The sequence below is a fragment of the Scyliorhinus canicula genome, chromosome 14 (assembly GCF_902713615.1).
Source record: "Scyliorhinus canicula chromosome 14, sScyCan1.1, whole genome shotgun sequence".
Taxonomy (NCBI): Eukaryota; Metazoa; Chordata; class Chondrichthyes; order Carcharhiniformes; family Scyliorhinidae; genus Scyliorhinus; species Scyliorhinus canicula.
Window position 1 is genome coordinate 6,694,218 of NC_052159.1, and position 27,473 is coordinate 6,721,690.

Below are 27,473 nucleotides of genomic sequence, written 5' to 3' on the forward strand. Positions count from 1 at the left end.
TAATGCCGAATATGGTCAGGACGTTCTTCATGACCTGTCCTGTGAAATGAGATCCCTGGTCCGACTCAATATTTCTGGGGAGCCCCACCTAGTAAAGGTGTGGTGTGTCAGGATATTTGCGGTTGTTTTGGCTGTGTTAGTTCGAGATGGGAAAGCCTCTACCCATTTGGTAAATGTATCAATTACCACCAAAACGTATTTACAGCCATTCCTGCAAGTGGGCAATGGACCTATAAAATCGATCTGGAGGTTTGTCCAGGGGCCATTAACGGGGCGAGTGTGACCAAGTTGAGCCTTCTTAGAATACCTCTCCGGGCTATTCTGAGCACAAATTAAACAATTCTCGATGTAATGAGTTATATCTTCTCTCAAATCTGGCCACCAACAGAGCTGTCTCAGGTGGGCTGTGGTGGGGTCTATCCCTTGGTGTCCATGACCATCATGGAATAAGGCAAATCATTTGATTCCTGTCCTTCTCAGGAACCGCATACAGTTTATTTTTCAGAACCACACCATCATGTGTGGTCAGGGCGTGTTTAAACTTGTCATACGGGGCCAAAAACTTTCCTCTTAAAATCTCCCTGAGATTGCTGTCCTGTTTTTGGGCCTGTACTAGATCCTCAATGTTTGTCTGTGAGACCTGAACTGAACTCACAGGGGCGCTAGCTGGGGATGTCCAAAAATGTCCGTGCCTGGAACCTGCTTTAGCCAGTGCGTCGGCTTTCACATTTCCAGGGGGGATGACCGATGATGACTTCTCACTTTAATTATCCCGTATATCCTATCCTTTGCCTGTTCTAGGATATGGCAGAGCAATGGGGCTGATGGAAGGGGCTTTCCATCCGCGGAGACAAATCCTCTTGTCTTCCACAGGGGTAGGAAATCTGTCAAACTGTTGCAGACATATAGACTATCAGAATATATGTCTGCTGGGCTGGGGAACGAATCTGGGTGGTCCACTATATATGCTATGGCCGCGAGCTCTGCTGCCTGCGCGCCTAAGTGACCGGGTAACTTTAAAGATATCTCTTCTAATGCGCGTCCCTGCTTGTCGTCTACATAGATGTCACATCCTGTTTTGCGCTCACCATTTAAAACAATGAACCATTCACATAAATTCTCAAGGGGGCACACGTGTCAGTGTGCGGGGGGCTTGGAGTTGAACTTCCTATCTTCCTGGGGGGGTGTTTTTGGAATGAAGGGTCCTGTGTTGTGGAGGGGTGCTACTATCTTGCAATCATGGGGTTGTCCTGGGTATTGGAGGTTGTCTGCTAAGAAGGTGCGTGTCTTAGTCGCAGTGGGGGGTGTGCATGTGTTAGGTTTATCAAAGGGGTTGAGTGAAATTGTGTTGTTATTGGGAGGAAGGGGGGAAAATGTTCTGCTGACGAGGGACTTGTGCTAAGGGACAGAAAGGAGATGGGGATGGAGTCTGCCTGGGGGAGGGCCGGTGGAGGCACGGAGCATGGGCTGGAGGCGGGCCCAAAAAAGGGGATGGCTGATCGGCGAAGGGGGGGCAATGAGCCCCCCAACTAGGCTGATCACCTGGAATGTACGAGGGCTAAATGGGCCGGTCAACAGGGCACGTGTGTTCGTGTATCTGAGGGGACTAAAGGCGGACGTGGTAATGTTGCAGGAGACGCACCTTAGAGTAACGGACCAGGTTAGACTGAGGAAAGGCTGGGTCAGTCAGGTCTTTCACTCCGGACTGGATTCAAAGACTAGAGGGGTCGCGATCCTGATCAATAAGCGGGTGGTGTTTGAGGCGGGTAGAATAGTTTTGGATGTGAGAGGTCGGTGGGAAACTGGAGGGGGTGCAGGTGGTATTAGTAAATGTGCATGTGCCAAATTGGGATGATGTGGCGTTAATAAAGAGGATGCTGGGGGGGCAGCACGGTGGCGCAGTGAGTAGCACTGCTGCCTCACGGCGCCGAGGTCCCAGGTTCGATCCCGGCTCTGGGTCACTGTCCGTGTGGAGTTTGCACATTCTCCCCGTGTTTGCGTGGGTTTCGCCCCCACAACCCAAAAAGGTGCAAGCTAGGTGGATTGGCCACTCTAAATTGCCCCTTAATTGGAAAAATGATTGGGTACTCTAAATTTAAAAAAAAAAGAGGATGCTGGGGAAGATACCGTACCTGGACTCGCACAGGTTGGTCATGGGAGGCGACCTCAACACAGTTATGGACCCTGGCTTGGACCGGTCAAACTCGAAAACGGGCAGGGGGCCAGCAATGGCAAAGAAACTAAGGGTTCATGGAGCTGTTGGGGGGGGGGGGGGGGGGTTTGGCCACCGAGGGTGAAGGAGTTCTTCTACTCACATGTGCATAAAGTGTACTCCCGGATTGATTTCTTTATTTTGAGCATGGCCTTGTTGGCTGGGGTGGTGGACACTGGATACTCAGCGATTACAATCTCAGACCATGCTCCGCACTGGGTTGACCTGCAGCTTAGTAACGACAGTAATCAGCACCCGCACTGGAGGTTGGATGTGGGACTTTTGGCGGATGAAGGGTTGTGCGAGAGGCTGAGGAAATGTATTCAGAGCTACCTGTAGGTCAATGACACGGGGGAACTTTCAGCAGCGGTGGTGTGGGAAGCACTGAAGGTGGTGGTCAGTGGGGAGCTGATCTCGATACGGGCCCATAGGGAGAAGGTGGACAGGGCAGAGACGGACCGACTGGTAAAGGAGATACTGCAGATTGATTGGAGGTATACGAAGACACCAGAGGCAGGGCTTTTAAGGGAACAGCGGAGGCTCCAGGCGGAGTTTGGCTTGTTAACCACAGGGAGGGCGGTGGAGCAGCTGAGAAAGGCGAGGGGGGCGATCTAGGAACATGGAGAGAAGGCCAGCCGAATGCTTGCACAGCGGCTTAGTAAGTGGGAGGTAGCTAGGGAGATAGGGAAAGTAAATGACGGAGATGGGAACCTGGTTGGAGATTCAGTAGGGGTGAATAAGGTGTTTAGGGACAGGTCGGAACGCCCTGCAGGGCCGGAGGGGATGAGGCACTTCTTGGAGGGGCTGAATTTCCCAAAGGTGGACGGGGAGCTGGTAGAAGGGCTGGGGGCCCCGATCAGGTTGGAAGAGATAGTGGAGGGTCTGAAGGCCATGCAGGCGGGTAAAGCCCCGGGGCCGGACGGGTACCCAGTGGAGTTTTATAAAACGTTCTCTGGGATATGGGGACCGTTGTTGATGAGGATGTTCAATGAGGTGGGGAAAGAGGGGTGCTGCCCCCGACGATGTCACAGGCCACAATCTCGCTGATTCTGAAGCGGGTCAAAAACCCGGAGCTGTGTGGGTCCTACAGGCCGATATCCCTGTTAAATGTTGATGCCAAGTTGCTGGCCAAAATTTTGTCCTCCAGGATTGAGGATTGTGTTCTGGACGTTATTGGGGAGGACCAGACGGGGTTTGTTAAGGGCAGGCAGTTGGTGGTCAATGTAAGAAGATTGTTAAATGTGATCATGATGCCCCCGGAAGGTAGGGAGGTGGAGGTAGTGATCACAATGGATGCAGAAAAGGCTTTTGATCGGTTAGAATGGGACTATCTGTGGGAGATACTGGGACAGTTCAGATTTGGGCAGGGCTGTATTGACTGGGTCAGGTTGCTGTATCAGGCTCCTGTGGCAAGTGTATAGACGAATAGGACAACATCGGACTATTTTAGACTGAACCGGGGGAGGAGAGAGGAATGCCCCCTCTCCCCACTGCTGTTCGCGCTGGCTATAGAGCCGCTGGCAATTGCTCTGAGAGCCTCGAGGGGCTGGTCCGGTGGGGGGGGGGGGGGCGGATGGAGCACAGAGTCCCGCTCTATGCAGACGACCTGCTTCTGTATGTATCGGACCCAATAGAGGGGATGGAAGAAATCATGAGGATTCTAGGGGAATTTGGCCGGTTTTCGGGGTATAAGCTAAATATGGTGAAAGTGAGATGTTTGTGGTCCAGGCGAGGGGACAGGAGAGGCGACTGGGGGAGCTGCCGTTTAGGGTGGTCGGGGGAAGCTTTAGGTATCTAGGCATCCAAGTGGCGCGGGAATGGGCCAGCTGCATAAATTAGCTCTGGCCCGACTAGTAGACCAAATGAAGAACAATTTCTGGAGATGGGACGCGCTTCCATTGTCTCTGGCTGGGAGGGTGCAGACGATGAAGATGACGGTCCTCCCGAGATTCCTGTTTGTATTTCAGTGTCTCCCCATTTTTATTCCACGGTCCTTTTTTAAGCGGGTCAACAGAGTGATCACGGGCTTCGTTTGAGCGGGCAAGATCCCGCGGGTAAGGAAGGTAATGCTTGAGTGGAGTGGGGGAGAGGGCGGGCTGGCACTGCCAAATTTTAGTAACTATTACTGGGCGGCGAATATAGCCATGATCAGGAAGTGGGTGGTAGGGTGCGGGGGGGGTCCGGCATGGGAGCGTTTGGAGATGGCTTCATGCAAGGGCACCAGCTTGTGGGCGTTGGTAACTGCGCCTCTGCCGTTCCCGCCAGCACGGTATCCCACCAGCCTCGTGGTGGTGGCGGCTCTGAGAGTCTGGGGGCAATGGAGGAGACATGTGGGAGCAGAGGGAGCATCGGTCTGGTCCCCAATCTGTAATAATCACCGGTTTGCCCCGGGAAGGATGGATGGGGGGGTTCCGGATATGGCAGAGAGCAGGGTTTGGGAGAATGGGGGATATGCTTATAGAGGGAGCTTTCCGAGTATGAGGGCGCTGGAGGAACAGTTTGGGTTGGCGAGGGGAAACAAATTCAGGTATCTGCAGGTGCGGGACATCCTTCGTAAACAGGTGTAAACCTTCCTGCTCCTACCGCTGAGGGGGATCCAGGACAGGATAGTTTCCAGAGGGTGGGTAGGAGAAGGGAGCATCTCGGACATTTACAAGGAACATATGGGGTCAGAGGAGACGCAGACCAAGGAGCTGAAGCACAAGTGGGAGGAGGAGCTGGGAGGAGAGATAGAGGATGGTCTCTGGGCAGACGCATTGAGCGGAGTCAGCGCGTCCGCAGCATGTGCCAGGCTCAGCCTGATACAATTTAAGGCCGTTCATCGGGCTCACATGACTGTGGCCGGATGAGCAGATTCTTTGGGGTGGAGGACAGGTGCATGTGCTGGAGGGCCAGCGAACCATGTCCACATGTTGTGGACATGTCCGAAGCTTAGGGGATTCTGGTAGATGTCATGTCCACGGTGTTGAAAACAAGGGTGACGATGAGTCCAGAGGTGGCGAGTTTCGGGGTGTTGGAAGACCCGGGAATCCAGGAGGAGAAAGAGGCAGACATTCTGGCCTTTGCTTCCCTGGTAGCCCAGCGAAGGATATTATTAGCTTGGAGGGACTCAAAGCCCCCGAAGTCGGAGACCTGGCTATAAGACATGGCTAGCTTTCTCTGTTTGGAGAAAATCAAGTTCGCCTTGAGAGGGTCACTGTTAGGGTTCGCCCGGAGGTGGCAACCGTTCGTCGACTTCTGTGTGGAAAATTAATCGTCAACAGAGAGGGGGGGGGGGGGGGGGGGGGTTAGTTTAGCTTAGAGTAGGGGGTAAATAAAGGTGGGACCTGTGAGGGAGGGAGACGGCTTTTTACTATGTTTATAGATTCATGTATATTGTTTATTTTGTTGTTGTTGTAATACCAAAACTACCTCAATAAAATGTTTATTAAAAAAAAAAGACTGGATTTGCAAGTGTTCTGTTCCATTCCCAGTTCCTCCAATAATGCACAGTAAAAAGTCTTGCAACACCAGGTTAAAGTCCAACAGGTTTGTTTCAAACACGAGCTTTCGGAGCGCAGCTCCTTCCTCAGGTGAATGGAGAGGTATGTTCCAGAAACATTTATATAGACAAAGTCAGAGATGCTGGACAATGCTTAGAATGCGAGCATTTGCAGGTAATCAAATCATTACAGATCCAGAGAGAGGGGTAACCCCAGGTTAAAGAGGTGTGAATTGTCTCCAGCCAGGACAGTGGGTAGGATTTCGCAAGCCCAGGCCAGATGGTGGGGGGTGAATGTAATGCGACATGAATCCCAGGTCCCGGTTGAGGCCGCACTCATGTGTGCGGAACTTGGCTATAAGTTTCTGCTCAGCGATTCTGCGTTGTCGCGTGTCCTGAAGGCCGCCTTGGAGAACGCTTACCCGGAGATCAGAGGCTGAATGCCCTTGACTGCTGAAGTGTTCCCCGACTGGAAGGGAACATTCCTGCCTGGTGATTGTCGCACGATGCCCGTTCATTCGTTGTCGCAGTGTCTGCATGGCCTCGCCAATGTACCACGCTTCGGGACATCCTTTCCTGCAGCGTATGAGGTAGACAACATTGGTCGGGTCGCACGAGTATATGCCACGTACCTGGTGGGTGGTGTTTAAACGTGTAATGGTGGTATCCATGTCAATGATCTGGCACGTCTTGCAGAGATTGACCTGGCAGGGTTGTGTGGTGTCGTGTTTTGGAGACCCCCAGGAGATTGTCCTATGGGCCGGGTGGCACTCTGGCACTGCTTGTCGTATCTGGCACCTTGGCACTGCCAGGCTGCCACACTGGCAGTGCCACATGGGTGCAAGCCTGGCACTACCAAGGTGCCACGCTGGCATTTTCCTGAGCTGTTGATTGGGCCCGGGGTGTGGTGGGGGGGGGGGGGGGGGGGGGGGGGGGGGGGGGGAGGGGAGAGGGGGTGGGGGGGGGGGAGGGGGGGGGGGGGGGGGGGGGGGGGGGGGAGACCGTGCTGGGAGACCTGGGGGACGAGACCTTATGGATGAGTTTGGGCTTTGAGGGGGATGGGGGGGTTGCGAGATCGGGGCGCCCTGATCAAAATGGCACCCCAATCTCCTCCTGCACAGAGAGGTTCTGGCGAGCGCAAATCCTCAACGCAGAAACCGGGACTAAGTGCGGCCTCGTTTGGGTGTTCCCCGCTGACCACTGAGGCTCCATGTCTACCCGAGTGGGTATTCAATTAGCCTGGTGATTCCCAGCACTCCGAGCGCCGGGAGACACCTGGCTAAACGTGCTCGCTACGGGACTCTGTTCCCATTCGGGTAGATCGCGCCCACGTTCTTTATACAAAGGAACCTGTTCTCTGCAAAGAAAAGGAATATGTTCAAATCTTGTGACTTCTTTTATTCATTCATTCAAGGGATGTGTGCGTCGCTGGCCAGGACAGCATTTATTACTCATCCCTAATTGCCCCTTGAGAAGGTGGTGGGAAGCTGCCTTCTTGAACCGCTGCAGTCCATGTGATGTAGGTGCACCCACTGTGCTGTTAGGGAGGGAGTTCCAGGACTTTGACCCAGCGACAGTGAAGGAACGGCCGATATACTTCCGAGTCAGGGTGGCGAGTGACTTGGAGGGGAACCTCCAGGTGGTGGGGTTCCCAGGTATCCGCTGCCCTTGTCCTTCTCGTTGGTAGTGGTCGTGGTTTTGGAAGGCGCTGGCTGAGGAACCTTGGCGAGTTCCCACATCCTGTAGATGGGGCACACGGCTGGAGGTTTCATGGCTTCAGGATTGCGAAAGGGTTTAATAGTAAAAAAGATGAAGATGATGTGGGGAAGACCAAAACTGGAGCCATAAATATGCGACAGTCACTAATGAATCCAATCAGGAATTCAGGAGAAACAGCTTTTCCCAGACAGGGGTGAGAATGTGGGACTGGCTCCCAGAGGGAGTGGTTGAGGTGAAAGGTATTGGTGAAGATAAGGGGAAGGTGGATAAACACATGAAGAAGAAAGGAGTAGCAGGATAGGGTGCTGGTATTAGGTGACGAGGTGGATGGGAAGGGGCTTGTGTGATGAATAAACACTGGCAGACTATTTGGACTCGATGCATTTCCCACTGGTAGAATCATCTCATCCCTCCCCTGCGGGGGTTCCCTGGTGGTGGCACGGGAGGTCCGCACACATGGCCGTAGACACCAACACAGCCAGGAAAACGCACCACGCAGGGTGGGGGGGGGGGGGCTGGAAAACCTCCCCCATTGGGCTGGATTTTCCGCAACCCTGCGCCAAAATCGCGTTTGGCGCGGGGGGCAGAGATTCCAATTTCACACCGAAATCGGACCCGGTGCCGGCGATTCTCCGGGACCTGAGAATCGGCGTGATCGCGGAGTACGCCGCGCGGCTGGAGGCCCCATTGACAAGAGGCCCGCCCAGCGATCCTCCGCTCAGAACCGGCCGATTTCCCGACGGCGTGGAACTAACCACCTATCCTGCCGGATGCTGCGACTCAGTCTGCGGCCGCCCTGCTGGGGGGGCGGGGGGGATTGGACACCGGATTGGGGGGGGGGGGGGCGGGGGGGATTGGACACCGGAGGGGGGGGGGGGGGGGTCGCTTATAGGTGGCCGGGGTTAAGACCCGTGCAGTCAGATCCTTGGGCGCACGGCCGATCGGGGGCTCTAATTTTTATGTCTGCCTCCACAGTCCGAGTCCGCCATGGCGCTCGGCGTGGCCGCTGGAGGCCGCCTCCGTGCGCATGCGCGGACTCAAAACCGGAAGTGCGGGGGCCCGTATCCGCAGCTAAAGCTGCGTGAATCACTCCGGGCTCCTGCTAGCCCCCTTGCAGGGCATTGAATTAGCTGATCTTGAGGGCAGCACGGTGGCCTAGTGGTTAGCACAACCGCCTCACGGCGCTGAGGTCCCAGGTTCGATCCCGGCTCTGGGTCACTGTCCGTGTGGAGTTTGCACATTCTCCCCGTGTCTGCGTGGGTTTCGCCCCCACAACCCAAAAATGTGCAGAGTTGGTGGATTGGCCATGCTAAATTGCCCCTTAATAGAAAAAATAATTGGGTAATCTAAATTTAAAAAAAAAAAGAATTAGCTGATCTTCTTTGCAGGAATCTCCAGTGTAAAACTCCAGGGCTTTCCCGCCGGCTTGGGGGGAGCATAGTCCCACTTTGGGAGAATCCAGCCCATTGCCCTTCCTATTAGGCTTCACTACAAACAGCTGCTGGGAAGCTGGGGAGAGAATGAATCCGGTATTGCTAATTCCATCCTCTGACGATCTGGGATTGTCCCAAAGTGCTTCACAGAGGAAGAAATAGTTTTGGAATGTAGCCACTGTAACAATGTAGGGAATGTGGCAGCCAATTAGCCCACAGCGAGGGCCCATAAACAACAACATGACGATGAGCAAATGCAGTCATCATGTTTTTGAAATGTTGGTTGATGGATAAGGATCGGCCCCGGCACTGGGGAGAACCTCCTGCTCTCGCTGGGATCCTATGCGACCAGCATGGAGCGCAGACGTGGCGTTGCTTTAACTCCTGGCGCTTCAGAATTGACGTTGTTGGCTTTCTTTCCGCCAACAGACAACCAGCTCCTCGCAAAATCTGACATGGTTCAACTCTGGAGAGACAAGCGCGACCCCCACCTGCCCTCCGCTCCCAGGTAACGTCGGATGTCCCGTCTCGAAGGCGTTTTCTGATTAAAGGTCGGCATTTTGGGTTCACTGTGGCCTCTTTAACGACGTTCTCAGCGCATCAGCAGACTTGCTGATCTTCCAGTCTGGAATGCCAATCCAGCTCGGAACGATCGGTGAGAATCCCAACGGTTCCCGGGATGAGAACCTCCAGTTGTGAGGAGAGATTGGAGAGGTTGGGACTGTTCTCCTTGGAGAGGAGGAGAATCAGAGGAGTTTTGATAGAGATGGAGGGGGGGCTGGACAGATTTGGTTGGGGAGGCGGGGGCTGCAGTGGCGCAGTGATATTGTCGCTGGACTAGTGATCCAGAGACCCAGGGTAATGCGCTGGGGACCTGGGTTCGAATCCCACCCCGGCAGATAGTTAGATTTGAATTCAATAAGAATCTAGAATTAAAAGTCTTTAACGAGGAGCATGAAACCATTGCCGATTGTCACAAAACCACATCTGCTTCACTAATCTCCCTTTGGGGAAGGAAATCTGCCGTCCTTACCCGGTCTGGCCTACATGTGACTCCAGACCCACAGCAATGTGGTTGACTCTTAAATGCTGAGCAAGTCGATCAGTTCAAAGGCAATTGAGGTTGGGCACTAAATGCTGACCCAGTGATGCCCATGTGAAGACATTTTTTTTTAGAAAGCAGAAATAACTTTCCGCTCATGAAAAAAACCAAGAATGAGAGAGCACAGATTTAAAGTGATTTGCAAAAGAAGCCCATGTGATCTGAGGGAAAACCATCACCGAGTGGTTTGGGGTCTGACAGTGTCGTGGAGGCTGGTTCAATAGAGGTGTTCAAGATGGCATTAGATGATGACTTAAACTGAAACAATGCGCAGGGGGAATGGCCATTGAGCCATGAGGCTCATTTGGAGGGCCGGTGCAGACGATGGGCCGAATGGCCTCCTTCTGCGCCGGAACAAGGCTGTGATTCTATGAATCCATTCAGCCTCACGTGCGGAGGAGATTTACGAGAACAGTGTCAGGGATTAGGGTCCAGAGCCCATTTAGCACTGGGCTAAATAGCTGGCTTTTAAAGCAGACCAAGGCAGGCCAGCAGCACAGTTCAATTCCTATACCAGCCTCCCCGAACAGGCGCCGAATGTGGCGACTAGGGGCTTTTCACAGTAACTTAATTGAAGCCTACTCGTGCGAATAAGCGATTTTCATTTTCATTTTTCATGTGACTTAAAAGGGCTGTTTAAAATCTAGGGAACAGGAGCAGCTTTGCAGATTGATAAGCAAACAGGTGCTAAAGTATCTGACGAAGAGTCATCCAGAACTCGAAGTGTTGGCTCCACACTTGCTGTCAGATCAGAGGTTGGCATTGCTGCTTCACAGCTCCAGGGCCCCAGGTTCGATTCCCGGCTTGGGTCACTGTCTGTGCGGAGTCTGCACGTTCTTCTCGTGTCTGCGTGGGTTTCCTCCGGGTGCTCCGGTTTCCTCCCACATTCCAAAGGTCTGCAGATTAGGTGGAGTTCCGGGGCTGGGACGAGGGAGTGGACCTGGGAGGGGTGCTCTTTCGGAGGGTCGGTGCAGACTCGATGGGCCGAATGGCTTCCTTCTGCAGTGTAGGAATTCCGTGATTGTCCAGGCGTTTTCTGTTTTTGTTGCTAAAGTATGGATTCGGCCTCGCTCTGCAGGCAATCGGCATCAGAGATTTCATGAGATTTTCTGTCTTTATTTCTCAGCCTATTCCCTGAGCCCGAAAATGTGACAAAATTACAGATCCGACACCAAGAGAAAGTGAATAAATTCTATCAGGAAAATGGTGAGGTGAGTCTCTGACGGAGCACAAGCATCTCCTTGTTAATCTCTCACTCTGTCCTGCTTCCTCGCATTCTCTCAAATTCCTTTGCGCAATCTCTCGCTGTCCATCGGTATTTCACACTCCATCGCTCTTTCAACCTTCTGATGTACACCACCCCCCCCCCCCCTCCCCCCCCCCCCCCCCCCAGCTCTCGCTCTCTTCTCCCACATGTGCTGCCTCCTTCAAACTCTGTCGCCAATTCCCTTCTTGGGTTTATGAAATGTACAGTCCTGAGACCTGGGTTTGCCTGCAGCTGGAAACAAATTCGCTACCGTATCCACCTTGTCAATTTTCCTCAGAATTTAAAGCCACCTGCATGTTAACATGTACTAGATGCTGTGGTATGAAGAGGCAAGAGTTCAGCTCCTTTTTCATCAACACACCTTTAATGGTTCAAACTCACTCTGCACAGAACTCTACAGATCATCACCAGCTCCAGAGTCCACCTGAAGCCCCTTTACATATCAGTGTCAATCATTGAACACTTAACATAAATGAGACAACTAATTGCAATGTCTCTTAACCCATTACTTAACACTGCAGCCCTTTGTACCTGGAGAAAAGAATCCTGGCCTGTTCTGATAATTATTTCACCTTTGCTTCTTTATTCTTTGCTGGGATGTGGGGGTCTCTGGCTGGGCCAGCATTTGTTGCCCGTCCCTTGAACTAAATCTTGCTCGGTCATTTCAGAGTCAACCACATTGCTGTGGGTCTGGAGTCACATGTAGGCCAGACCGGGTAAGGACGGCAGATTTCCTTCCCTGAAGAACATTAGTGAACCAGATGAGTTTTTACAACAATCGATGATAGTTTCATGGTCACCATTACTGAGACTAATTTTTAGTTCCAGATTTATTAATTGGGAGAGATTAAAACAACCCTCAAGACAGAGATGAGGAGGAACTTTTTCTCTCAGACGGCGGCTAGTCGGTGGGATTTTCATCCCCCAGAGAACAGTGGAGGCTGTGGGTCATTGAATATATTCAAGGCCGAGATCGACAGTTTTGACTTGCACGAGAGTCGAGGGGTATTGGGGGACAGGCTGGAGAGTGGAGCTGAGGATGCAACCAGATTGGCCTTGACCATATAGAATGGCAGTGCAGGCTTGCTGGGCTGAATGGCCTCCTCCTGCTCTTGTGTGCAATAAATGTAAGTTTCACCAGCTGGTTGTGGTGGGATTTGAGCCTGTGTCCCCAGAGCATTAGTCTGAGGCCTCTTGATCACGGGTCTGGTGACATCGCCGCTACGCCAGCATCACCTGTGATTATCCCTGTCTCCAGTTGCTCCATCTGGACCTGTAAAGACTTAATTACCTTCCAAGACTCGCATTCAAAGTATCACCTTGCTTCATTGACTTTGTCTATACATAGAACATAGAACATAGAACAGTACAGCACAGAACAGGCCCTTCGGCCCTCGATGTTGTGCCGAGCAATGATCACCCTACTCAAACCCACATGTCCACCCTATACCCGTAACCCAACAACCCCCCCCCCCCCCCTTAACCTTACTTTTTAGGACACTACGGGCGATTTATCATGGCCAATCCACCTAACCCGCACATCTTTGGTCTGTGGGAGGAAACCGGAGCACCCGGAGGAAACCCACGCACACATGGGGAGGACGTGCAGACTCCGCACAGACAGTGACCCAGCCGGGAACCGAACCTGGGACCCTGGAGCTGTGAAGCATTTATGCTAACCACCATGCTACCATGCTGCCCCACCGATGTGGTTGTGGAACCTGAGGAAGGAGCAGTGCTCCGGAAGCTAGTGATGCCAAACAAACCTGTTGGACTTTAACCTGGTGCTGTAAGACCTCTTGCTGGAAAAAGAGAATCTGAGTGATTTCTCCCTCTTGCACACTCCACTGACTCTCAGGAAAGTTTGCCCACAGCACAGGAAGTGATGGTTATTTGGTGATGGACAACAAAATCCATCTCTCTCACACTTCTGCTTTTTGAGCAGTTATGTGGCAGTTTCTGTGGTTGCCAAGGCTGCTTTCAAACTCACACTTCCCTCCGTAAACTATCTGAGTTCTAATTTGACAACCCATTCAGTTTCCTTCTGCCATGGCAACCGTCACTCTGGCAACACCGCACGTTTAATGTTGCCAGTTAATATTCCCAGAAAGAGGCTATTTGGCCCCTCTGCGCCTGGGCTAATCTTTAGGAGAGCAGTCACCTTTTCCCGTGTATCCTTGTAAATTCATCATCGGTGGGAATCTGTCCGACTCCCTTTCTCCCACCGACCTTTCAGCTAGAATGTTCCACGTCCCGACTCGGCGTCCAGTTTCTGCTGCCGCGTAAATTGTTGTGGTCGTTTGAAATTTGGCATTGCTTTTGTCCTGATGAGTGCAAGATGAAAAACTTCGACAGCAACGGCGGAATTTTCCGTGACCCCCACCTTTATGTTTTTTTTTTGGGTGGGGGGGGTGAGGCAGGGATTGGCTGGTGGTGGTATCTTCTGGTCTAGCCATTGCCGACGGGTTTTTCCGTTGAACGCATACCCCCACCCACCGCTGGGAACCCCAGTGGCGGCGCGATATTGGCGGGATCAGAAGATGGCGTCAGCGTCCATGGCCAAAAAGCCCCATGTCGCTCTCTTCAGCGATTCTTTTGTGTTCACCCCCGGGGGAAAAAAGACTAGGCTTTGATCTACTTCAAACTGCATTTGCACAATCCCAACTTGTCTAACTTTTGGATCTTTTAAACTATCCCCCCCCCCCCCCCCCCCCTGCATTTTATCACCCTCGCAGCCAACAATAAATGCGAGGAGGTCAAGGATTTCTTTGTCACTAAGGTCAAGGAATCCATTCTGTCACGTCCCTCACTTCCACTAGCCCGCCAGGCCAAACTTCCATTAACGCTCCTCTGCGGCCCGGACCTGGAAGTCGCATCTTTCTCTAGTACAGGTAGGTAGCGGACGCTCGTTAGATAATTACTTTTGCCATAGCTCAGTTGGGAGAGTGTTGGAGTGAAACTCTAACAGTCCTTGGCTGGATTCTGGGTTTCGACAGCCCTCATTCTGCAGAACGTGTTTCTGTATAGTCTCAAATCTTTACCCGGTCACCAAGTCTGTCATGGTCTTCACTCGAGATTCATTCAGGTGTCTGCAGTGTCAGAAATACAGCATCTCACGGGGGAGAGGGAACAGGTCCTTATCCCCCAGTGTCCAGGTCTCAACTCTGCTTTCCTTAGCTCTGGAAATCATCCCACTCGGGCAGGATCCAATCACCGCCTGTTACCGGGCAGAATACGGCCTGTTGGCCAATTCATTGGCCACCAGCCAACCAATCGGGCGAGTCCCACCCCATCTCTCGAGTGCCGAAAAGTCTGAGTCATTTGATTGCTGAAAAGAATAATAATAACCTTTTATTGTCACAAGTGTGAAGTCACTGGGGAAAAGCCCCTAGTCGCCACATTCCGACGCCTGTTCGGGGTAAGCTGGTACAGGAATTGAACCCGCGGTGCTGACCCTGTTCTGCATCACAAACCAGCTGTCTAGCCCACTGAGCTAAACCGCTCCGAGCACGAGATGATCATCGGTGTTCCTGAGGCCTCCGTGACTGGTGAGCACCGTCGGGGATTGTGACGATACCCTGGACTAATGCACAGTCAATCCCAGCGCCATTAAATTAACCAATTGTGAATTGGATAATTCACAACATAAGTGAATTAACCAGTAATTCTTACAAAAATACCCAAAGTCTTTGCCCCTTGGCCGTCCAATAATGACAGTCGGCAGGCTTGTAAATGTAAACACAATTACTGTTTATTTGTCACAATAACTATCATGAAATATGCAGCAAATACAACTGGTTAAGTATAAAATAATTTCTAATCCCCACTTTAACCTGTCCCTACCCCCTACACACCATCACAAGATAGACAAACACAGAGGGGTGAGAAGGGGTAAAAAAATCATTTGTGACAGGAAGACAGAGTCTTTATTAGAGACGCTGGTGTTTAGCACACTTTCCTTCACAGCACGGTTGCAGATTGAAGTCTTTGTTTACGTCCGGGAATGGTCTCCTTTGTATACTCAATGGGCGGAATTCTCCGCTCCCCACGCGGCGTGGGAGAATCGCGGGAGGGCCCCCTGACATTTTTCACGCCCCCCTGGCACCCCCCGCGATTCTCTTCCCCCCCCCGGGCCACTCGGAAGAATCGCCGCTCGCCGTTTTTCACGGCGATTCTCCAACCCCAGTGGGCCGAGCGGCCAGCCGTTCACGGCCGTTTCACGACGGCGGCAAACATACCCGCAACCGGTGCCCACCGATCGTCGGGCCGGCGTCCAAATCGGACGCACTATTTCCCCTCCGCAGCTCCGCAAGATCAATCCGCCACGTCTTGCGGGGCGGCTGAGGGGAAAGACGGCCACCGCACATGCGTGGGTTCGTGCCATCAGCGCCATGATGTCAGCTGCGCATGCGTGGGTTGGAGCCGGCCAACCTGCGCATGCACGGCTGACGTCATTAGGCGCACCGGCCGCGTTATTCTTGGCGTGACGCCCTCGCGGCCGAGAGTTACAGAGCGAGAATTCCGCCAAATGATTCATTCAGGTTCCCTGTAGTTTGGAAGATGCAGTACTTGCAGGCATTCTGGACAGATAGATAGTCGGTTCACATCAGCCTTTCTGGAGAGATAGTTGGATTCTGCCTCCGTGCTGCCTGAATCAAATCTGAAACCTTGGGACTCTGAAAAGCATTGCAATGGGATAAGGTCTAATCACCACCTGTTCCCGGGAAGAGCACAGTCCTTTTTTGCCAATTCACTGCCCACCAGCCAAATCAATGAAACCGAGCCCCAACCCATCTCTCTCACTGCGGCCAACTGGCCTGCACATCTGCACAGCCTTCTGAATTATTCTGCCTGAATTAAAGATACAGGCTGCTCGCTTTAAAGCCACATTTCCATTAACCAGCCATTGATCCAAAATGTAACGGCAAAAATAAAAGAAAGAGGAAATAAGGGGATAAACAGTGAATAAACGGGAAAGACCCCGACAGGATGCAATACATCATCAGCCCTGGGAATGATTTGAGATGTTCCCGTTGAGATGCTTTGTTGTAGTTATAATGCCCAAAAGCTCCAGGGACCCGGGTTCAATTCCCGGCGTGTGTCACTGTCTCTCTGTTTCTGCGTGGGTTTCCTCCGGGTACCCCGGTTTCCTCCCACAAGTCCCGAAATACATGCTTGTTAGGGCAGCACGGTAGCATTGTGGATAGCACAATTGCTTCACAATTCCAGGGTCCCAGGTTCGATTCCAGCTTGGGTCACTGTCTGTGCGGAGTCTGCACCTTCTCCCCGTGTCTGCGTGGGTTTCCTCCTACAATGAAATGAAAATGAAATGAAAATCGCTTATTGTCACGAGTAGGCTTCAAATGAAGTTACTGTGAAAAGCCCCTAGTCGCCACATTCCGGCACCTGTTCGGGGAGGCTGGTACAGGAATTGAACCGTGCTGCTGGCCTGCCTTGGTCTGCTTTAAAAGCCAGCGATTTAGCCCAGTGTGCTAAACCAGCCCCTCCAAGGATGTGCATGTTAGGTGGATTGGCCATGATAAATTGCCCTTAGTGTTGGGTTGGGTTACTGGGTTATGGGGATGGGGGTAGAGGTGTTGACATTGGGTAGGGTGCTCTTTCCAAGAGCCGGTGGAGACCCGATGGGCCGAATGGCCTCCTTCTGCACTGTAAATTCTATGATAATCTATGATTAGGTGAATTGGGCATTCTGAATTCTCCCTCAGTGTACCCGAACAGGCACCCTAGTTGCAGTGTTAATGTAAGACTACTGTGACACTAATAAAGATTATTATTTGGTTAATCTGTTTATTTACATTTATTTACACTTAAAAAAAATAGATGAAAGACATGCATTTACTTTGGTGCTGGATTGTGGAGTCAGGCGATATACATTTGCAATGTTTCACATTGTGATTAAATATAAAATTGATTAAGAATTGACCTCTGCCACCCCGGCCCTCTCCTCTCCCGCCCTGAAACTGACTATGAGAAGTTTAACAGGTGAGGTTGGAGAGCAGCCGGGATCTAGTTGAGTGGCGGAGCAGGCGAGAGGGGCTGAACGGCCCATTCTTGTTCCAATTTATCTTGCGTGATATTCTTCATCTTCTCCCCCCCCCCCCCCCCACCCCCCAGCTTGCACAGGAGGTGTTTGAGTTGAACAAGCAGCGGAAACGTAGGGAGATGGAACTCCAGGCCACCCAAAGCAGGTGAGACGAGCCATTAGCGGATCAAAATGTTGTGGTAAACACGCGTGTGACAACTCTGCAAATGAAGCTGTCATGACGGAGGTGAATCAGGACCTGTGCTGGAGGAACAGATGCACACAAAGAAGAAATTAATGTCACAGGTTGAGATCCCGGCCCTGGGGCGATCCAGGCCAACAGTCCCCGTGGCGCGCTGAGGGAGTGGCGCTGTCTGAGGGAGTGGCGCTGTCTGAGGGAGTGGCGCTGTCTGAGGGAGTGGCGCTGTCTGAGGGAGTGGCGCTGTCTGAGGGAGTGGCGCTGTCTGAGGGAGTGGCGCTGTCTGAGGGAGTGGCGCTGTCTGAGGGAGTGGCGCTGTCTGAGGGAGTGGCGCTGTCTGAGGGAGTGGCGCTGTCTGAGGGAGTGGCGCTGTCTGAGGGAGTGGCGCTGTCTGAGGGAGTGGCGCTGTCTGAGGGAGTGGCGCTGTCTGAGGGAGTGGCGCTGTCTGAGGGAGTGGCGCGCTGAGGGAGTGGCGCGCTGAGGGAGTGGCGCTGTCTGAGGGAGTGGCGCGCTGAGGGAGTGGCGCGCCGAGGGAGTGGCGCGCCGAGGGAGTGGCGCGCCGAGGGAGTGGCGCGCCGAGGGAGTGGCGCGCCGAGGGAGTGGCGCGCCGAGGGAGTGGCGCGCCGAGGGAGTGGCGCGCCGAGGGAGTGGCGCGCCGAGGGAGTGGCGCGCCGAGGGAGTGGCGCGCCGAGGGAGTGGCGCGCCGAGGGAGTGGCGCGCCGAGGGAGTGGCGCGCCGAGGGAGTGGCGCGCCGAGGGAGTGGCGCGCCGAGGGAGTGGCGCGCCGAGGGAGTGGCGCGCCGAGGGAGTGGCGCGCCGAGGGAGTGGCGCGCCGAGGGAGTGGCGCGCCGAGGGAGTGCGCGCCGAGGGAGGGGCGCGCCGAGGGAGTGGCGCGCCGAGGGAGTGGCGCGCCGAGGGAGGGGCGCGCCGAGGGAGTGGCGCGCCGAGGGAGTGGCGCTGTCCGAGGGAGTGGCGCGCCTTCCGAGGGGGTGGCGACGCCGTCCGAGGGGGTGGCGACGCCGTCCGAGGGGGTGGGCGCGCCGTCCGAGGGGGTGGCGCACCGTCCGAGGGGGTGGCGCTGTCCGAGGGGGTGGCGCTATCTGAGGGGGTGGCGCACTGTCTGAGGGGGTGGCGCACTGTCTGAGGGGGTGGCACTGTCTGAGGGGGTGGCGCACTGTCTGAGGGGGTGGCACTGTCTGAGGCGGTGGGCGCGCTGTCTGAGGGGGTGGCGCTGTCTGAGGGGGTGGCGCGCTGTCTGAGGGGGTGGCGCGCTGTCTGAGGGGGTGGCGCGCTGTCTGAGGGGCTGGCGCTGTCTGAGGGGCTGGCGCTGTCTGAGGGGCTGGCGCTGTCTGAGGGGCTGGCGCTGTCTGAGGGGGTGGCGCACTGTCTGAGGGGGTGGCGCTGTCTGAGGGGGTGGCGCGCTGTCTGAGGGGGTGGCGCTGTCTGAGGGAGTGGCGTGCTGTCTGAGGGGGTGGGCACGCTGAGGGGGTGGCGCGCTGTCTGAGGGGGTGACGCACTGTCTGAGGGGGTGGCGCTGTCTGAGGGTGTGGCACTGTCTGAGGGGTTGGCGCACTGTCTGAGGGGGTGGCGCACTGTCTGAGGGGGTGGCGCACTGTCTGAGGGTGTGGCGCTGTCTGAGGGGGTGGCGCTGTCTGAGGGGGTGGCGCTGTCTGAGGGGGTGGCGCACTGTCTGAGGGAGTGGCGCACTGTCTGAGGGAGTGGCGCACTGTCTGAGGGAGTGGCGCTGTCTGAGGGGGTGGCACTGTCTGAAGGTGTGTCGCTGTCTGAGGGGGTGGCGCTGTCTAAGGGGGTGGCGCGCTGTCTGAGGGGGTGGCGCGCTGTCTGAGGGGGTGGCGCTGTCTGAGGGGGTGGGCACGCTGAGGGGGTGGCGCACTGTCTGAGGGGTGACGCTGTCTGAGGGGGTGGGCGCACTGTCTGAGGGGGTGGGCACGCTGAGGGGGTGGCGCACTGTCTGAGGGGTGGCGCGCTGTCTGAGGGTGTGGCGCGCTGTCTGAGGGTGTGGCGCGCTGTCTGAGGGTGTGGCGCGCTGTCTGAGGGTGTGGCGCGCTGTCTGAGGGTGTGGTGCACTGTCTGAGGGGGTGGCGCACTGTCTGAGGGCGTGGCGCTGTCTGAGGGCGTGGCGCGCTGTCTGAGGGGGTGGCGCGCTGTCTGAGGGGGTGGCGCACTCTGAGGGGGTGGCGCACTGTCTGAGGGGCTGGCGCACTGTCTGAGGGGGTGGCGCACTGTCTGAGGGAGTGGCGCACTGTCTGAGGGGGTGGCGCACTGTCTGAGGGGGTGGGCGCACTGTCTGAGGGGGTGGGCACGCTGAGGGGGTGGCGCACTGTCTGAGGGGTGACGCTGTCTGAGGGGGTGGGCGCACTGTCTGAGGGGGTGGGCATGCTGAGGGGGTGGCGCACTGAGGGTGTGGCGCGCTGTCTGAGGGTGTGGCGCGCTGTCTGAGGGTGTGGCGCGCTGTCTGAGGGTGTGGCGCGCTGTCTGAGGGGGTGGCACTGTCTGAGGGGGTGGCGCACTGTCTGAGGGTGTGGCGCACTGTCTGAGGGGGTGGCGCGCTGTCTGAGGGGGTGGCGCACTCTGAGGGGCTGGCGCACTGTCTGAGGGGGTGGCGCACTGTCTGAGGGGGTGGCGCTCTATCTGAGGGGGTGGCGCGCTGTCTGAGGGGGTGGCGCACTCTGAGGGGGTGGCGCACTGTCTGAGGGGGTGGCGCTGTCTGAGGGGGTGGCGCGCTGTCTGAGGGGGTGGCGCGCTGTCTGAGGGGGTGGCGCACTCTGAGGGGGTGGCGCACTGTCTGAGGGGCTGGCACTGTCTGAGGGGGTGGCGCACTGTCTGAGGGGGTGGCGCGCTGTCTGAGGGGGTGGCGCACTCTGAGGGGGTGGCGCACTGTCTGAGGGGCTGGCACTGTCTGAGGGGGTGGCGCACTGTCTGAGGGGGTGGCGCTCTATCTGAGGGGGTGGCGCGCTGTCTGAGGGAGCATACCTCCAATGAGCTGTTGAGCTAAGGCCCCATTTCTCCTCTTTAGCGGCCACAAAAATCCCAGGGCCTCTATTTTGATGAGTAGGGGAGTTCACGAACTGATCCTCCTTCAATCAATATCACTAAAGCATGATCGCGCTGCTGTTTGTCAGACCTGAGTATATTGGCTGCTGCATTTTTTACATTACAGCAACTACCCTTCAAAACAATCACTGTTCACTGTTTGTGAAGCACTTTCTGATGTCCAGGGCGTGTGAAATGTGTTATATAGATAACAATTCTTTCTCTCTCACTTTCTGTCTCTCGATTATTCGTTTCCATTGTGCTTTCCTTTGCTCTCTCCTTCACTACCTCCGCCCCCCCCCTCCCTCTCTCCATCTCTGTCCTTCACTTTCTCTTTCACTCCTTTATTTTTCTCTCCACATTCACTTCCATTTTTTCCCTCTCTCTTTTCTCTCTAACCTCTTCTCTCTACTACCTCTCTCTCTCCCCCTCTTCCCGTCTCTCTTCCCCTCTTCCCGTCTCGCTTCCCCTCTTCCCGTCTCTCTCCCCCCTCTCTCCCCCTCTTCCCGTCTCTCCCCCTCTTCCCGTCTCTCTTCCCCTCTCTCTCACCCTCTTCCCGTCTCTCTCCCCCTCTTCCCCTCCCCCTCTTCCCCTCCCCCTCCCCCTCTCTCTTTCCCTCTCTCTTTCCCCTCTCTCTTTCCCCTCTGTCTTTCCCCTCTCTCTTTCCCCTCTCTCTTTCCCCTCTCTCTTTCCCCTCTCTCTTTCCCCTCTCTCTTTCCCCTCTCTCTTTCCCCTCTCTCTTTCCCCTCTCTCTTTCCCTCTCTCTTTCCCTCTCTCTTTCCCCTCTCTCTTTCCCCTCTCTCTTTCCCCTCTCTCTTTCCCCTCCTCTCTTTCCCCTCTCTCTGTCCCCTCTCTCGTTCCCCCTCTCTTTCCCCTCTCTCTTTCCCCTCTCTCTTTCCCCTCTCTCTTTCCCCTCTCTCTTTCCCCCTCTCTCTTTCCCCTCTCTCTTTCCCGCGCTCTTCCCTCTCCCCCCCCTCTTCCTCTCCCCCCTCTTCCCTTCCCCCCTCTTCCCTTCCCCCCTCTTCCCCTCTTCTCTTCTCTCTATTCTCCTCCCTCTCTCTTCTACCCCCTTCTCTTTTCCCGCCTCTCTCTCCCCACTCACTTAACCTCTCTATGTCCTTTGCTGAATCTTTCTGTCCTCTTCACAATTTATTCTCCGACAATGATCTGTAGAGGGACAGGTAGTATCGAGGAAGCAAGGGGGCTGCAGAAGGACTTGGACAAGCTGGGAGAATGGGCAATGAAGTGGCAAATGAAATACAGTGTGGAAAAGTGTGAGGTTATGCACTTTGGAAGGAGGAATGGAGGCACAGACTATTTTCTAAATGGGGAAACGCTTCGGAAAGCAGAAGCACAAAGGGACTTGGGAGTCCTTGTTCACGATTCACTTCACGTTAATGTGTGGGTTAAGTCGGCAGTTAAGAAGGCAAATGCAATGTTAGCATTCATGTCAAGAGGGCTAGAATACAAGACCGGGGATGTACTTCTGAGGCTGTATAAGGCTCTGGTCACACCCCATTTGGAGTATTGTAAGCAGTTTTGGGCCCCATACCTAAGGAAGGATGTGCTGGCCTTGGAAAGGGTCCAGAGGAGGTTCACAAGAATGATCCCTGGAATGAAGAACTTGTCGTATGAGGAACATTTGAGGACTCTGGGTCTGTACTCGTTGGAGTTTAGAAGGATGAGGGGGGATCTTATTGAAATTTACAGGATACTGCGAGGCCTGGATAGAGTGGACGTGGAGAGGATGTTTCCACTTGTAGGAAAAACTAGAACCAGAGGACACCATCTCAGATTAAAGGGATGATCCTTTAAAACAGAGATGAGGAGGAATTTTTTCAGCCAGAGGGTGGTGAATCTGTGGAACTCTTTGCCGCAAAAGGCTGTGGAGGCCAAATCACTGAGTGTCTTTAAGACAGAGATAGATAGGTTCTTGATTAATAAGGGGATCAGGGGTTATGGGGAGAAGGCAGGAGAATGGGGATGAGAAAAATATCAGCCATGATAGAATGTCGGAGCAGACTCGATGGGCCAAATGGCCTAATTCTGCTCCTATGTCTTATGGTCTTTAGTGTGATCAGCAACTTTTACAACAATACATTTGGTCCCTCCGTCCAGATCATTGATATCAATTGTAAAAGTTGAGCCCCAGCACTGACCCCCGTGGTATTCCACTCATCACATGAAAATGAAATGAAATGAAAATCGCTTATTGTCACGAGTAGGCTTCAATGAAGTTACTGTGAAAAGCCCCTAGTCGCCACATTCCGGCGCCTGTTCGGGGAGGCTGGTACGGAAATCGAACCGTGCTGCTGGCCTGCTTGGTCTGCTTTAAAAGCCAGCGATTTAGCCGAGTGAGCTAGACCAGCCCCGACATCTTGCCGACCCAAAAGTGACTCTCTCTTGCCGAAGAGCCAACCAATCCTTATCCATGTTAATCTGTTACCCAAGACAACATGGGCCTTTATGTTCTGCAGTGACCTTTGATTTTGCACATTGTCAAATTACTTCTGGAAGTTTAAGTACAATAGAAAATATTGTTCTTTTTTCACACTCCAAACATTTTTATCAGACGTCAAAAGGGCAGGACTTTTAAATTCCTTTACAGCTTGACAGGCCCATGTTGTCAGTTGGTCTTGACAGTCTTCTTGACAATTCTGACAGTCTTAACAAGTCCCTTTGACAGTTGTTTCTGGCAGTTGTGTTAACAGGTTCCAATGTGCTTTTTTAAAAAATTTATTTTTTGTTGGAATCTGGGCGGTGCTGACTGGTTCACTATTTGTTGTCCATCCCGAATTTCCCTTGAACTGAGTAATTTGCTCGGCCATTTCAGGGGGGCAGTTAAGAGTCAACCACATTGCTGTGGGTCTGGAGTCACGTGTAGGCCAGACCGAGTAAGGGCGGCAGATTTCCTTCCCTGAAGGACATGAGTGACCCAGATGGGCTTTTAATTGACAATTTCATTGGACTATTAATTCCAGATTTGTATTGAATTACGCCAGCTGCAATGGTGGGATTGAACCCAAATTCCCAGATTTTTATCCTGGATCTTTAGTGTTATTAATCTAGTGACAGTATCACTACGACACCACCGCCCCATAATTTTAATTTAGAGTACCCAATTAATTATTTTCCAATTAAGGGGCAATTTAGCATGGCCAATCCACCTAGCCTGCACATCTTTGGGTTGTGGGGGTGAAACCCACGCAGACACTGGGAGAATGTGCAAACTCCACACGGACAGTGACCCAGAGCCGGGATCGAACCTGGGACCTCGGCGCAGTGAGGCAGCAGGGCTAACCCACTGCGCCACCGTGCTGCCCCTTACCTCCCCATAAACGTGACAGTTATTGGGTTTATGAAATTTTAACACACATTAATGCCTCGTTTTCATAATTCCAAAGGGTATTTGATCTGCTCCAATTCTGCATCTCACTATCCCGAAAGATATCCCGGGACCAGGTCCAGAGGGGTGCCTTTCCTCTCCGAAGGAGTAACCTGGCAATCCAAATTAATCGACCGAGTTGAGACCTTCTCTGACTTGCTCTAATCTCCACACTCTGCCTTTACAAAACAGCATTGCAAGAATCTGGCAGCTGATGATTTTATTGTCCAGTTGCCTCCGTGAACTGTGGGTAGGCAAACCCTCCCCCATCCACAGTCTCGGGGGCAGGACCTGCGCCTTTTGCTCACTTCTGCCAATTTTGCCGCGACGGAGAGGTTCCCCATTGTGGCAAAATATCCAGGCCTTAGTGTTGCATTCGGAAGTTAGCCCAGGATGTCCCGGTGTGATCCCTTCAGTGACTACCTGTATCTTACCTAGGTTATCAGAGTTGGAAGCGAAGCTGGCTGAGCTGGAAGTGGAGCGAGGGCAACTGCAGGTTCGAATCGATGAGTTGGAGCAGGCCAACAGTGAGGTGAAAGAGGAGTATGACAAACTTCAGCAGCTTCACCGCTCTCAGTGGGAGAAGCTACGGAAAAAGGAGCTGGAGGGGTCGGACCTGATCCAGAGCATGATCGACATTAAGGTTCAAGCGGCAGCAGACCTGAATTACTTGAACGAGAAGCCAAAGAGGTAACGTGATATAGCGCTCACTCTGGCTGCATGTCAGCAGATACCACTGATCACGTATAAATCCATTGACAGCTTTGGACACAGCACGGGGTTAGATACAGAGTAAAGCTCCCGCTACACTATCACCATCAAACACTCCCAGGACAGGTACAGCACGGGGTTAGATACAGACTAAAGCTCCCTCTACACTGTCCCCATCAAATACTCCCAGGACAGGTACAGCACGGGGTTAGATACAGAGTAAAGCTCCCTCTACACTATCACCATCAAACACTCCCAGGACAGGTACAGCACCGGGTCAGATACAGAGTAAAGCTCCCGCTACACTGTCCCCATCAAACACTCCCAGGACAGGTACAGCACGGGGTTAGATACAGAATAAAGCTCCCTCTACACTGTCCCCATCAAACACTTCCAGGACAGGTGCAGCACGGGGTTAGACACAGAGTAAAGCTCCTTCTACACTGTCCCCATCAAACACTCCCAGGACAAGTACGGCACGGGGTTAGATACAGACTAAAGCTCCGCTACACTATCACCATCAAACCTTCCCAGACCAGGTATAGCACGGGGTTAGATACAGAGTAAAGCTCCTTCTACACTGTCCCCATCAAACACTCCCAGGACAGGTACAGCACAGGGTTAGATACAGAGTAAAGCTCCCTCTACACTGTCCCCATCAAACACTCTCAGGACAGGTACAGCACGGGGTTAGATACAGAGTAAAGCTCCCTCTGCACTGTACCCATCAAACACTCCCAGGACAGGTACAGCACGGGGTTAGATACAGAGTATAGCTCCCTCTACACTGTACCCATCAAACACTCCCAGGACAGGTACAGCATGGGGTCAGATACAGAGTAAAGCTCCCTCTGCACTGTACCCATCAAACACTCCCAGGACAGGTACAGCACGGGGTTAGATACAGAGTAAAGCTCCCTCTACACTGTCCCCATCAAACACTCCCAGGACAGGTACAGCACGGGGTTAGATACAGAGTAAAGCTCCCTCTACACTGTCCCCATCAAACACTCCCAGGACAGGTACAGCACGGGGTGAGATACAGAGTAACGCTCCCTCTACACTGTCCCCATCAAACACTCCCAGGACAGGTACAGCACGGGGTTAGATACAGAGTAAAGCTCCTTCTACACTGTCCCCATCAAACACTCCCAGGACAGGTACAGCACGGGGTTAGATACAGAGTAAAGCTCCCTCTACACTGTCCCCATCAAACACTCCCAGGACAGGTACAGCACGGGGTTAGATACAGAGTAAAGCTCCCTCTACACTGTCCCCATCAAACACTCCCAGGACAGGTACAGCACGGGGTTAGATACAGAGTATAGCTCCCTCTACACTGTACCCATCAAACACTCCCAGGACAGGTACAGCATGGGGTCAGATACAGAGTAAAGCTCCCTCTGCACTGTACCCATCAAACACTCCCAGGACAGGTACAGCACGGGGTTAGATACAGAGTAAAGCTCCCTCTACACTGTCCCCATCAAACACTCCCAGGACAGGTACAGCACGGGGTTAGATACAGAGTAAAGCTCCCTCTACACTGTCCCCATCAAACACTCCCAGGACAGGTACAGCACGGGGTGAGATACAGAGTAACGCTCCCTCTACACTGTCCCCATCAAACACTCCCAGGACAGGTACAGCACGGGGTTAGATACAGAGTAAAGCTCCTTCTACACTGTCCCCATCAAACACTCCCAGGACAGGTACAGCACGGGTTTAGATACAGAGTAAAGCTCCCTCTACACTGTTCCCATCAAACACTCCCAGGACAAGTACAGCACGGGGTTAGATACAGACTAAAGCTCCCGCTACACTATCACCATCAAACCTTCCCAGACCAGGTACAGCACGGGGCTAGATACAGAGTAAAGCTCCTTCTACACTGTCCCCATCAAACACTCCCAGGACAGGTACAGCACGGGGTTAGATACAGGGTAAAGCTCCCTCTGCACTGTCCCCATCAAACACTCCCAGGACAGGTACAGCACGGGGTTAGATACAGGGTAAAGCTCCCTCTACACTGTCCCCATCAAACACTCCCAGGACAGGTACAGCACGGGGTTAGATACAGAGTAAAGCTCCCTCTACACTGTCCCCATCAAACACTCCCAGGACAGGTACAGCACGGGGTTAGATACAGAGTAAAGCTCCCTCTACACTGTCCCCATCAAACACTCCCAGGACACTAACAGCATGGGATTAGGGTTTTGTGAAGAATTGACTCGTGTTCCTCTGGGAGAGGGTACTGAGTTTCTGTAAAACATCTTTCTGCAATGACACGGGCTGGCAACCTTTTTCTATGTTTCCTCTTTAGGGTCAAACAGAAGAATTTGGAGAAAGATTTGGCCGTCGTTTCCACTGTTCCCATCGCAATGGACACGTGAGTGAGGCTTGCTTCATAGATATGGGTTAGGTGGGAGGGTTTAATTATTGCCATGTCACTGCGTGTGCATGAGTGCTTGTGCATGAGTGTTCATGCGTGAGGGTTTGTCATGAGTGAGTGTGCATGTGTGCACGCATGTTTGTGCGTCCGTGTATGTGTGTGCGTCTGCGTGCGTGCGTGTACATGCGTGTGTGTGTGTGCATGTGTGTGCGTCCGTGTGTGTGCATGCATGTGTATGTGTGTGCATGTCAGTTGTTACAGACACCTCGTCAGCTGTCAACAGTGGCTGAGAGACTGGACTAGATGCCATAAGTTTTACGATGGCACTAGTAGATCAATTTGTTCCAGGAGCGATTATGTAAGAAATAGAACTGGTTATTTTGTAAACAAGCTTTATTAAAATAAAAATAAATAAAACAATATTTAAACTTTTACTTCAGCTCTAACACTAACCGTTTAGTTGCAGTTTCTTAACC

General features: G+C 53.4%; 1 protein-coding gene across 1 annotated transcript in view; it reads left to right on the top strand.

Annotated features, from left to right (window-relative positions):
• LOC119977787 (protein Atg16l2-like) overlaps nucleotides 1-27,473 on the top strand; it is a 131,217-nt gene that overhangs the window by 13,235 nt on the left and 90,509 nt on the right. The window contains exons 2-6 of the mRNA XM_038818995.1: nucleotides 9,275-9,353; nucleotides 11,074-11,158; nucleotides 17,350-17,423; nucleotides 24,333-24,584; nucleotides 26,929-26,994. Coding sequence (XP_038674923.1) covers nucleotides 9,275-9,353; nucleotides 11,074-11,158; nucleotides 17,350-17,423; nucleotides 24,333-24,584; nucleotides 26,929-26,994 — 556 coding nt within the window. The remainder of the gene's footprint in view (nucleotides 1-9,274; nucleotides 9,354-11,073; nucleotides 11,159-17,349; nucleotides 17,424-24,332; nucleotides 24,585-26,928; nucleotides 26,995-27,473) is intronic.